The sequence below is a fragment of the Parasteatoda tepidariorum genome, chromosome 3 (genome assembly GCF_982258835.1).
Source record: "Parasteatoda tepidariorum strain Cologne lab strain chromosome 3, Ptep-v5.0, whole genome shotgun sequence".
In the NCBI taxonomy this organism is placed as follows: domain Eukaryota; kingdom Metazoa; phylum Arthropoda; class Arachnida; order Araneae; family Theridiidae; genus Parasteatoda; species Parasteatoda tepidariorum.
Window position 1 is genome coordinate 82,835,585 of NC_141757.1, and position 14,082 is coordinate 82,849,666.

General features: G+C 29.4%; 1 protein-coding gene across 9 annotated transcripts in view; it reads right to left on the minus strand.

Moving 5' to 3' along the window:
* LOC139425903 (uncharacterized) overlaps positions 1-14,082 on the minus strand; it is a 135,090-nt gene that overhangs the window by 99,103 nt on the left and 21,905 nt on the right. For 7 of the 9 annotated variants that reach the window (XM_087159696.1, XM_087159695.1, XM_087159693.1 and 4 more), the window contains exons 5-11: positions 13,471-13,573; positions 9,175-9,311; positions 7,531-7,654; positions 5,873-5,953; positions 3,753-3,922; positions 2,635-2,767; positions 1,114-1,237 (exon numbers count right to left, since the gene is read on the minus strand). In XM_087159696.1, coding sequence (XP_087015822.1) covers positions 1,114-1,237; positions 2,635-2,767; positions 3,753-3,922; positions 5,873-5,953; positions 7,531-7,654; positions 9,175-9,311; positions 13,471-13,573 — 872 coding nt within the window. The remainder of the gene's footprint in view (positions 1-1,113; positions 1,238-2,634; positions 2,768-3,752; positions 3,923-5,872; positions 5,954-7,530; positions 7,655-9,174; positions 9,312-13,470; positions 13,574-14,082) is intronic. The other 2 variants (XM_087159690.1, XM_087159697.1) reach the window with 1 other exon arrangement.

The following is a 14,082-nucleotide window of genomic DNA, read 5'->3' on the forward strand; positions in this document are numbered from 1 at the left end:
TAGTTGAGGTCATCCCCTTAAGAATGAGTCCTAGAACGTAATGATCCGATTATTAGATCAAAAGTTATTCAGGGTGACCTTTTATGGAGCAATGTTCTTTGGAATTGAAGTTAGGGTATGAAATTTTAGAAGTGTTTAGTTTAATAACTAAGCGGCATGCAAACGGACAATCTTCTCTCATTTAAGACGCATTTACATCTTAAATGTAATAGCTTTATTTAAAATATTGACACTATTGACACCAGTGAAAACATATTCATACCTAAATGTTAAGATTTCATAGTGGAAGTTTGTGAAATTAATTTTTTAACTGTTCATTGAAACATTTAAAATTTAGCCGCGCATATTTTCAATATATAACACTTTGTTTTCCATTTCTAAGAAAAAATAAATTTACACGGGATCATGACATTGACATTTTGTAGAATACATTTACATCTTAAAATTATAGGTTTTACTGAGTTTTATTTTATTTTTGAATTTAATATTCTCAATTAAATTTTATTTTTGAATTTGAAAAGAAAACACTAAACTATTTTTTTCAAAGAAGAATTTATTCTTTTTAAGATATAGTTATTACGTAAGACTTCAAAACCTGTGTACAATAAAGGACGAAAATCGAAGTATTTATCAAGTTAGTGCAAGAAAAGTTTATGCGAAAAGACACAAACCAATTACTTAATTTTTATATCAGATCTATATTATTAGCTTTGTTTATTTTTACTTATCGAGGAAATAGCATTTCTGTGTATTTTCTTAATTTTAAATTACTGGGATAATAAGAAATAAATTTTCCATTTCGAACGGCCTCGAAATGAAACAAGAAAATGAGAAAATCCAAAGAAAGGCCAAAAGAAAAAAAAATAGCTCCAGCCTAAAGACAAAGTAGCCAAATTGTTAAATCTAGTGTTTATGAATAATTGCAACAAGTTTACTTTAAAATTGGATAAAATAAATATTAAATTAAAAAAGATCTATTTCGTTAGTTCAAGGTTTCTACTCTTGTTAGCACAAGTATGGCTAATTTAACACTAAGCATTAAAAAATTATCTTTAAGAAACAATTTTAAAAACAAAGAGGCTTTCGAGAAAGAAGAGTCTATGAAACACTGACCTGTTGGGGCAAGGTTGTGTGTTGCAAGAGTCATTGGCAGATGGTTTTAATGTCGGATCACACAAATTATCTTCTACGACATTTCCTGTGCTGTTTATACAACTCACTGATCTGTACTGTACACCTTAAAATAAAGAATTTATAATAGCTATGAAATACCTATTTGACTCAAATTATAATAGTGGAAAAATATCTAGATTAACTCACTAAAAACATGAGAAATGCATGATGTATTCTTTTAAGCATAGTAATTGTTAAAACCCGGATTTCAATGATATTTACATTTGTAGGTCAGAAGACACAAATGCTAACTTTGCTATTTTCAACCAGTAAGTGCGGAAAACGCTCTCTTCTTGTAGCCACTCCACTACTAATAAATACCAGATGTATGTTTATTGCTGGAACTCTGTGAAAGTCAAGAACGCTCTCATGGATTTTAGCATCCATACTGTATGTTGACAAAACATTATTTTTCTCTAATAAAACATATTTATGATGACTAATAACATATTTAGAGCCTCGATGGCTCTGTAATTAGGGCACTGAACTGTCATTGCGAAGAACTGAGGTTCGATCCCCAGAGGCATCTTGAAGGATTCTTGAAGACAACCAGATTCGGATCGATTGATATAGCTTGTTTAAGAAGTAAAAGCTGTCAGTGGATAGTTTTGACCTCACTGACACAATCATGCCGTTGTTTACGAATTTGTGGACCTTTCACTTCCCTGTCTCTCCCGTCCGATAACGGGATGGTGCAGCTGTAATGCTTTACTAACAACATATTTATGCTAATCAAATCATTAAGATTGAATATTTAGTTTCTTAAAATTTAATTATCAGGTAATAATGCTATCGATCGTACTTGGGTGATAATTCATAAATTATAAATTTGTTCACATTGTGCATATTTGTAACACTTATTTACACACCGCAAAAAATGGATATTCTATCATCACGAAACTTTCCTCGTTTTTGACGAAACCGTTTCCTGGTGTATGCTCCGAGCGAACATTTCGTCATAGTGACGAAATAACTATCGTCATTTTTTTTCTCAAAAGAAACGAATTTCATCGAAATTAAAGAAATATTTCGTAATTCTAATTTTTTTCAAGAAAAAAAAACTTAGACATATGAGAGCTTTCATTTCGTCACAAATCATGTGATTTTGCGATGAAACGATTCTCAAAATTAACTAAATACTGCTCAAGGATTGCTGAATCGTCAAAAGTGATAGTTTTATCTCTGAGAGTGCATTCAATTTGTTTACACAGTAATTACTTAATTAGAAATAATCATTTATGTTCATATAGAGCTATCAATTTAAGTTTTTGTACGAATGAATGCCACGCAAAATATACCTTAAATAAATTTTTTCTTCCATTTAATTTCTAAAACCTTAAAAATTGACTTTGTTTTTATATCTCTAACATTTTAGAAGATAAATCAAAGAAATGTAAATTGATGACAATTTATATAAATAATATTACTGTGCCATACAATTCATGTAGGAAACAATCATACCTCCACCACATGACTGTGAGCATTCACCAAAATCACCAAATGTCCAGTTGTAAGAGTCTGAAGAGGATATTTTGGCTGGAGTAGGTATAGAAAACTTATAGCTAATACCAAGATTCTTTTCTTGATACAACAACTAAAAAAAAAAACTAAATTTTTTACCAGTTAAGAAATAACTTCAAAATTTCATCTGAATTGCGTCATATTTATGCTACGTAACTTATATTCTTTATGTTTCACCAAAAATGTGAGAGATTGAAAAATTCTTCTTAAGCAATCAGTAAGGTTCATTTTTAGATGTCTTCAGGCAATTAAACTGGCTTCGATAATTTAAGAAACCCCTCAGATTTTATCAGGCATTAAATACGTTTTGATGTTTCTGTGTCAACATTTCAATTACTGATTCGTTATATTTTGTTAAACATTTTTTGTTTTCGTGCCGAAACTATAATTTTCAATTTCTTAAAGGGTGTACTATTTTTGACGAAGATTCTAAAAACATAGATTAAATGTGATGATTATAGTTATCGAACAAACATATAGCATTAAATAAGTTCCGATTTATTATTCCAATTATTTATTTGAATTATTTATTTTTAGAGCAATCAAAGTTATAAATTACTGATTAATTACTATTTTAATTACTATGTTTAAATTAGTAAATTAATTTTATGCCTTGGTGGCACAAAATTAAGGAGGGGATAAAGCGTCCGCCTCCCATGAAGAGACCCTGGTTCGAATCCCAGTAGTGGCAGGTTGATACGAATTCTACTCCCGATTCACAACCGATTCAACCACACGTAAAATATCTTCAGTGGAAGATGGATCAGGGGTTAGAATCCTCTTGTCGTCGGGCTAACTATGGGAGGTTTTCATGGGATTTCCTCTCTATGCAAAGCAAATGCAGATTAGTTCCATTAAAAAAGTCTATTTTGTTTCAATGCTTGGTAGAGTTATCTTGTTTTCTGAGTTGGATTCAAAATTACAAGGTTATGGAGTTAAACACTGATATCATAAACTCAGAATTGGGCCATCTATTCGACGCCGGTTAAAAAATATAATAAAATTGTAGTATATTAAATAATTCCAATTCACAAGATGTATTAAAAAAGCTTACTTACAACAATGAAAATTAATTCAGTGGTCGGTCCTTTTGCTCGAAGAATTTCTGCAGTCGATCCATTCATTTTCCGTTCGTAATGAAATGTTGTCCCAGCTATTTTAATTTCACGAGGATATTCAATCGTCCAATTTCCGTTGAGATAAAACTCTCCAGCTGAATTTCGAATAGCTGAAACAGAATGTTTCATTTAAAATTCTCACATTAACTAAATGATTCATAGGTGATACTTTTCATTCATGAAAAAAAAAATTGTATATCGTTATTTTGTTTGTTTGTTTTTTAAATTTGAGATTTGCTTGTCAGTAATTAAACTGGATGTGAATTTACTACTGAATTTAGCATATTTAAAGAGAAAAGAGGATGCTGATAATTTTATCGAAATTGAGCTACAATCAAAATTTAATCTCCCTCTGAAAATATTTTCATTCAGGAATCCGAAGATCGGGATATTAATTAGTTAAAAGCAGCAATCTACCAGCAAAACAAAATACAAACAAAAGAAAAAGATTTTAAAACACTAATTGTTAGTAAATATGAAAAATGTAGTTGTTTTTCCACAAACTAAAAATATATTCTATTCAGCATAATTAGCATTGTATTATTGTACACGTATAGATAAGTTTATACACAAATTAAACTTATAAAACATTTAAATTTAAAAAATAAAGGCACACGCAAATTTTTTTGTTTCGCGTTAAAGATTTATAAATTTTTTTTAATTTCCCCTATATGATTTTTTTGCATTGCACTAAAAAAACTGAAGAATTATTAACAATGTATTGCAAAGCTCCAGTTTCAGTTGTTCAGGCAAGTGTGTTTTCAGAACATTTTAGGAGTTAAAAAAATTTTTTAAAAATAAAAAGAATAATGATTTCAATGAAAATTATTTCTAAGTATTGTGCTACTGTCTAGTGAATTGCTTTTGTCTTTATTTAAAACTGAAGTTAATTCTAAAATTCAAGTAATTTTTTGCCGCAATCAGTGCAAAATAATATGATTAAAATATAATTCACTTTAGGGAACTCTAAGTTCTGTAATAGAAGTCTAGCTTAAATAGCTTTTGCTGAATATTAGAGCGAAGATAATTTGGAAAAAAAAAGATATTTCATAAAAGTGTTAAACAAACCAAAGGAATGCAGCAGTGATTGTAACCCATAACAGAAAACAGTAAACAAAGCTGATTTTTTATTTTATTTTACTTTTTTAATAAACGACTGTTATTTCTAAAGAATTAATTTAAGTAATGAACATTTTTAATAATTATATAACGCACAATAAATTCTGCAGAACAGTAGTAAATAGTTTAGCTGAAAAGTATATGCAAGTAGGGCCAGGTGGGAGAAAGTGGGTGGATGTTATAAAATAGGTATATTTTTAAAAAAAATTTATTTCCCCCTTTTAAGTTGAGATAATTTATTTAATATTTTTAGAGACATTTACTGGGATTGTGGTAAGTATTTTTATTTCAGTTTCAGAAAATGATTTTAAAAAAAATTATGTTTACAAAATATCTGTTTATGATAAACTTATAATATAAGTGTTTATTTAAACTGCTAGTGAACTAAAAAACAGATCTATATAGATATTGAAGAATAAGTTTCAAAATTCTATTTATTATGGATTATTTTCTGAAGTCGGGTAAAGTGGGTATATGGTTAGGCTTAGCTAAGTGTTGTAAGATAAAGATTTTTTTTATTTCTGTGTTAGTTTTAGTAAGTATCGAATGCTCTATATTTTATAATGAAACAGCTAAAACTTAATTTATTTGCTTGATTAATTACAGTCCTATATATAATTTTAACGAAATTTCTTTTAAATTTTAAAAAAGCTTGATTTTATACCCACTTTACCCCACCTGATCCTATATTAAAATGTTAAAAATTTGCTTTGAAACAAAAAATGGATTTACATCTTAAAAATTTGATTTTATTTAAAAACAACAATTTCTATGGAGAATATCAAAAACTATGTAATATATTGAAATCTGACACTATTTTTTCCAAAAATATCAAAATTCAAAAATAAAATAAAATGATAGTATAGTAATATTTTTTTGTACAAAATATTGTGTGTAAATTTATTGAGTGTTTCAGCATGAAAAAAGTAAACCAAACTTACCGATGTAGTTAGTTGTGTGCTGTACTTCCTGAACCAATATTGATGTTGCTCCAATTGGAATCCGCAATATGTCATTATAGCCTAAAAAAAAAAGAATTTTATAATTTTCTTCCTTTGTGAAAAAATTCCAAGTATGAAGCCTTTAATGATTAACTTGGTACTTATATTTACTTCGCACTAAAGCTGCAGAATGGGCTATTGGGGATGACTTGGGAAACATTCCTGAGGATGATCCGGAGACACATCCCGTTTTTACAAGGAGGACACCTTCCTACACCATCCATCCATAAATCGTAATTTTGACCTTAACCAGAGCACAATCACTCTCCGACCCAATACCTTCTGGGGGATTCAAACTCACGATCTCACGAACACGAGCCCAACGTCCTACCAACCAGGCTATCCTGGCCCACGTTACTTTCGTAATAAATTTCTATCATTGCCTGAAATTCAGCTTCACGTTTTTCGAAATTCGAAGCAATAAGATGCGAAAAGCGTAATAAAAGTCGTGTAATCTTATAAACTCACTGTGTAAACATCTTATCCCTCAAAATTACTACCGCTTCAAAATTCGAAAGTTTTGAGTAAATTTTCTCAAAATTAACATTTATAAAAAAACAATTCCTAAATAAGAATAATTAGTTGATATTTTATTTACGTCACACTAGAGCTGTACCTAAATGAAAATAAAAGACTAATTTATTTATAAACAGTGAAAAAGATTCCTTGAAATCATGCATTAAAAAAAGGCCCGTGAATTTAAAAGCTTGTCCCAAAGAAAATCCCAAAATACCAACCCCTGCCAAAGAAAGTATTTTGAAAATGCAACTTTAGGAAATCCCTTTATGAATTGTACAATGCACATAAGAAAAAAAGCAAGCATCTATAATAGCTTTTGATTTAATGACTGTATTTTCATGTACTTGGACTCATTCCTTATGGTTGAACAGAACCTAACCTTAAATTTGCAAATCAATTAGTACAATATTTGTGTAATATTTTATTAAATATTTATTTCCCAAATTGCGGCAGCCCCCATATTTTAGAGAATCGACTGTACAAATTAACTAGCAAGTTAAATGTCAAATTCTCAAACCATTAAGACTGAGTCCTAGTAATCAGATTATAAATTATTATAATCTATTAGATCAAAAGTTTAAAAAAAATGAAGTTATTATTTTTGCATTCTCTGTGGAGTGATCAATATGATAAAATTAACAGAAAATATAAGAGGGAAAAAAGATTTATTATTTACAAAGTGTACTGATTATGAGAGAAAGTTATGAAAAGGTTTGAAAGTTTCAAAAATGTCGCTTATGAGTAACAATGCATTTTTATTGTAATAAAGAAACATTATTAAATTTATTGTGCGAGCATTACGTATAAATTGTAAACTTCAAGTTGCAACGCATGATTCGGAATTTTCCGGTAGCAATGATTTACTCTTTTACTAAATGGGATTTTGTGTTGCCTGTATTTTTTACCAGTCCTGATCATTGATCAACATGTGACCATTTTATATTTAAAAAATGTTACGAGTGCACGGTAAAAAAATTAAAAACTACATCTAAATGAAACTTGATCTATCGTAATTATTATTTTAAGTGTATACTTTAACACCTAAAATAATTCCTCTGTAGATATTAATACTATTTTACCTATGGTAAACTTATCTTGGTCAAAAACTCCTTTCACAACTTTGCAGCTCGTTCCATCTCCACCACAAACTCTACACTCATCCTCTTTGGTAGTGGAACCCAAAACTCTATCACATCCTACTGGCTAGAATTTAAAGTTACAAAAGAGAAAATTAGATACTACATATTATAATAATTATTTATTGATTAAAAAGCATTGCATTAGAAGTGTTAAAATTTGTAGAAAAATTCTATTACAACTGGAGGAAGCTAACTTAATGCAAATTAGTAAAACCAAATGAAAATGTACAAATGATAATGAAAGAATATGCTAATTGCTTTATTTAAAATTAATCGCTATGAATATTCAGATGCATTAATTTGTTATATTTTTATGGCCTAAGCAAATGCCATGATTTAGCAGCCAATCGAGTTTGATACCCACTCATGATGTCGCTTGCAGGTATCCAATTCTTGGTTGGTTTCCCGTGTTCATATTTCTTTCTTCCCAAACCTCCGAAATGTCTGCGTAATAGAGAAACAGTGTTTACACATCTACGAATTTAAAATACCTCATATCTACCACATATTCATTCATTCTGCTGTTGAAACAACTAAAGAATAGTTCTAAAAATATCGTCTGCTGTAGCATTTTGAAATCTATCTCGTCGTACTGCACTTTATTGTTGTTTAAGTTAGCTTTTAAATCAAATGATTAGGGGAATTCAGACATATTAAGACATAAGTAAATATAAAACAATTTTGAAAAATTTTCTTCCATTGTTCTGCGCGAAAAAGTTAAAAATAAAATATTGGGTATAATTTATTATACGAATCAAGTTGATAAAATCTCCCTTACTTTTACTTACATTGTGTTCATTTTATGCAAAGCTTCTTTTTAAATATCATGTAAAATTTTCTTTACAAAATTTTTAAAGAAACCTGGAGAAAATTAATCGGTTCAATATCAAATATCTGCTTTGAAAAGTTTATTAATTATTTATATTTAAGCTATTTAGTATTATTCGAAACTTTCCTCATCGCTGTTTTCACAAAAAATAAAACTAGTTTTTAAAACTTTAACAGATGTAGCTTAAGGAACTTTGTATTTGTCCCCAAAACAATAAAAGAATTAAAACTGTAAAATAGCATAAAAATGTTACAATCAAGAACGAATTTGGAAAACTCGTCGTTCACTGTTAACGTCTCCTGTGCCTGTGTCCATATTTAGGTGAAACGAGCTTAAACTTAAATTTTGCTCATTCTAAAAGCACAACATTTTCTTGTCAATAAAGATATTTAGGTTAGATTACATGAATAATTTTGAAACAGTCCGAAGTCTATCCCGTAGTTTAGAAATGTATCTTTGCTAGGCAAACTGAAGTTGGCAAAAAAATGCAAAGGTGTTAACATATCTGACGTCAGTCTTTTTGTAATCTATATCTTGCTTCCGTTTTATTAGTCTCTCTTTTAAAGTCTGAAACTCCTGCTCACCATTTATAAGCATGGTGGTTTGACTTACATTATTTTGAAACACTGTCAAACCAGGGGCGAGCTGGAGATTGGAAATTTCGCGCTCTGGTATAGATTTAAAGGAAGAGTGAGCATTTGATAAAAAGTTTTTAATTTCATTTCAAATGCATGTTTTTTTTCTGCAATGCTTACCATGCAGCTTCCTTCCACGCATACGTTCAATGAGCCATCGTTTCGACAGCGAGTTCCATCAACTACATAGGGTTGCAATCTTACAAAGAAACTTCCTCCCAGTGGCATGCAGTTTAATTCACACTGATTTTGAGCTGCTATAAAATTAGATTAAATTTAATAACTGTTAAACTCTAAAGCAAAGGATTTTTTTTTACCTACCAAGAGCATTGGATGGTACAAACAATAAACTACAGATTTTTTTTTGAAGCTCTGTTGCCAACGAAAATAAAAAAAGCCACAGTTTATATGTTTTACATTTGAAGCAAAGCGATGAATATAAACTAAATAAGTATCATTTTTCCGTGAAGAATTATCTGGGCCTTAGAACGGATAAATAACTTAAATATTTCAAAAAATCGCCGTTTTGGAGACACTTTTCCATCAAGATGGAACATTTTCAAAATCACTGTATTATTTTCCATTTTTGTAAATTTTTATGACCTCAGATAAAGCAGATCTGGAGCAATGTTTTAAATATTAAAAAAAAACTATAACACAAAAGCTTTTCATTTTCTCAAAACTGTGGCTTTTCTCGATATTGACGTTTTTGCCCCATTTTCAGAATATGCTTAGACAGATCTGACTTTACAGAGGCTACACTTGACCTAACAGTCACGTTGAAAGCTCACATAAATTATGAAAATAGCATAGTATTAGCAACAACAAAAGAAAACAGTCATCGTGATAGATATTTTCAGACATTAAATTTTGCATCATACAAAAACGGATCTATTTATTGTTTTGTGTAGTTTAAAATACAAAACCTAATCATTGTAGAAAGCTGACTCTCTTAATAAGACGGAATGTTCGGTAAAAAAACACTCTTAATATGCATGTTTAGAATTAGTATAAGCCACCATGCATAAAAAGGGTTGTAAATTCCTATTTAAATGAAGGGAAATAAACGTTTCCGAACTTAAAACAAATTTCAGTTATATTTTAAGCAATATCTGATTCATGGTCCTTATTGCTGAATCTATTGTTGCCTCTTAAAAATATGCAAATATTAGAAGACCGAGCCTCTTCTTCGCTCTCGCTTACCAACTACCATGATTGCTTCACAATACTTTTTGTTTCTTAAACCAGAACAAATTTTTTTCTTCTTCTGAATTTGAAAATATTCAATTAATAATTTACTCTCATGCCTCTAATGTTCAAGTATTTATCTTATGATTCTGTTAATATCTATTTGCGAACATGAATAATTTTTCGTATTACAGTGGACGATTAAACAATTAAAATAACAATTAAAATTAAAGCTTTATTGCCATAACAAATTTGTTTCGCTACATTGCAACTTCATCTAAAGTTTTACAATTTAAAATTTCGATTCAATTTTTGGTCATTACAAAGGTTTTTTTAAATGTTGTTCATCATAAAGATAATTTATGAACTATGCAAAAAGTCATTTTCAAATTATGTTTTATAATTTTTATTCATTTATTTAAAGACATACGTCTACTGTGGACAATCGATGAAAGCTTATAACTTATTGTTTAATAATTGAAATTCATTTAATAATTTTAAACCTTAATTTTAAATACATAATGTTAAATTTAATTTATTATAGCAATCAAGATCAAAAATAAATTAAAGTAATTGACTTTAAATAGAGATGTCCAAGTCAGAAGCTTAACCAGATTAGTGCTCCAATATTATTTAATCGATTTCCGTTTGCACTATTGCTACTGGCGATTCATATTTCGATCCCAATATAAACGTATTCCTATCGGTAGTATCTGTGATTGATTGATTGATCATTGATGGATTCCAGTGGACAGGTAAGTGAAGTGACCTTAGCTTAGACATCTCTATTATGGACGAAAAAATGTTTTATAGGTGAGTAACCTTATCTTTTTATGCTAATCACAACCAAAGAAATTCAAGAAGAAAATTTCGATAATAGTTCCCGTTACTTTTTCACTGATAACATATTAGATAAGCAATTGCTATGAGGGATGATGACTTTAGATTTTTATGGAATAGTAAAACACCACATACCATAATTACATATCTTTACATTTAATGAAATAAATGCGTATGTCTGTACACTGTATTGCGGGTGTTACCGTAGGCACTAAAAATACGATATTCAACATGATACTAATTGAGTACAAATATTATGAAGCCTCAAAATTTTGCAATTCAGGATCTCTTTAAGATTTTTTTCGATATTACTGAATTTTGAAGCCCATCGCATACAAACGAAATGTCTTAGAATCTTTCTCTTTTCCATCATAAAGTTAGACTTTTTGATTCAAAATGAATTCTCTCTTTTTTTTTCTTTTTTTTTCTTAGGACGATTTTTTTAAATTTCTGGACTAAATAAATTAAAAGAGAAAAATGAATACTGCATATTTTAAATAAAGAATATATTAAATAATTATACATTAATGAAGTGAGATGCGCATGAACAAAGACTTCCATTAATAATTTTTTTTATCAACTGGAAATCCGAAATTTTACCCAATTTTACATTCAACAGAAGATTTTTCATCTAACTTGCGAGAGTTTTCTAGCTTTTCAAAGATTTGTTTTTATTAAAGTTTTTCCATGGTTTTTATTTGGAACGCATTTAAGGATGTTATGATTCATATAATTTTTTGCTTGGATTTCTTCCAAAAAAACGTTGATTAGATTTTCCATTTATTTAAATCGAATTTTAGTAGCATGCGGCATCCTGAGGCATTCAATTTCTTTCATTTTTGTGAGAATCTAAACTCTGACGCCTGCTTCAGAAACTGAGTTAAAACTCCAATTTATGTCCTTAAACTTTTAGCAATTTTTGCAGCTTCGCTGAATATCCGAATCAAAAAGCCAATACAGTTGCTGTTGAAGTTCTTATTTTGTTTATAAACATACTACCACAATGCTATACTAAGCTGTGAAGATCTCGAAGCAGCTAAGTACGTGAATCTACTGCTCTGAGCGCTAAAAGAAGCCAATCTAACCAAAGGCATCCAATACTTACAATTCGGAAAAAAAATTAAATAACAATTTATTTAATTGTTATTTTACTATACTTAAGCAAAAAAAGTCAAATAACCGTAATTATGATGGTATTCAAACTCTTAACTTCGAGAAAAACTGCTTATAAACTTTTTTCACCTAATAAGGTTAAATAACCAGAATTTTATCGCTCCAACCAGGCTCAATTAATGAGACCATTAGTTCCTTGCAGCTGGGTACATATTATATTCCAGAGAGCTAATCTGTGAATCTTATGACCGACAGGACGGGGGCTCGAGTCCCAGCGCTGACACCACAATATTTCCTCCATTTCTTAGAGCACATGAAGCGTTTCCAGTGTCCTGCTTTCACCAAATATTGGCCATGGATTATTGGAATACCATACTCTCATTCGCTAATAGATGGCAGCACCATAAAGCTTCTTAACGCAAAAAGGACCAGTATTTCCCATCTCTTACGATAGGTGGAACAACCAGATAAACTAATTAAACCACATTTTGAGATTTAATTGATAAAACACAACTCAGCCACAACCTAACCCCTATGTCCATTACCTAACGAAAAGTTTAGCTCCAATGTCCAGTTAAATTCCTTTTTCATGGTTTTGAAGCCATGCTAGTTGTAAATGGTTAAAAAACCGCACAGTTTTTTATTTATAGCTTTTTAACCATATTATTTGTAAACGTTTTCAAAATCTCAAAGATAATAAAAATATTTACCGTAAAAACCTTACTGTTAATTGGACGAACAGACTGCTGCCGATTATTGTACCGTAATTTTAGATAGAAAATTCTAACATTGTACATTATCTCGCTACCCGATACATACCAACATTTTACCCCGTACCTGTGCCCCTAATGGAGAATTTATCGGTTAATGGTTAAGGTTGGAAGTCACGACAGATAGAAAAAAATAATAAATAGCAATAAACAGCAACAAAAAAAGAAAAATTAAAATCAAAAAAATCAAATACAAAATTTAAAAAAACACAAAAACTGAAGAAAACAAAACAGTTTTTTATATTAGTTTGGACATTTTTATTAGAAAGTTTATTAGCCGTTGAAGCTCACCGTTGCATTATATTGTCATTTTTTATGATAATTACTTCAGGATTTTATCATATTCTTATGGAAAATTAATCCGGTTTCTTACCCTCTGTTTCAACTTAAGACTCTTAAATATAAATTTCTTCTTGGCTGTGACGAATTCTAGCTTTGGTTGTTTCAAGTGGTATGGTAATGCATTATTTATCCCTGGTTTTGGGAACATATGGTTCATACTTACCATTATAATACGGGACCCAGTTGTATAATTCTCCATAGTAGGGTATAGAATTAAATGTGGCACATTGCTCTACTCGGAAATCGGTAGCAGGTTGTGGACAATCCTACGAAAAAAATATAAAAGTTAGCTAAATAAAGTTACGATTTTTTTTCCCTTTTGCTTCTTTAAAATAAAGAAAACTAAACGTTAACACAGCAGCTAAATTCTACAATAAGATTGAATCTTTAATGGCGCATGAATTTTAGAAATAATTTTAGAAATTGGTGAAATAGCAAATAAAAAAAAAATTTTACAAGAAAAATGTAAAAGGAGTTTAGTTCCACTTGTGCCACCCATTAAGTTTGACATACAATAAATGAAAAAAATTTAATCTCACGATATGTAATAGCTTATATAGAATATTATTTTTTTAAATATCACCATATCCACGAAGGAACTTTCAATATAATAACTCTTTGACGCAGATGGGTCTCCGGTGTCCTTTATATATAAAATATATACATATATATATATATATATATATATATATATATATATATATATATATATATATATATATATATATATATATATATATATATATATATATATATATATATATATATATATATA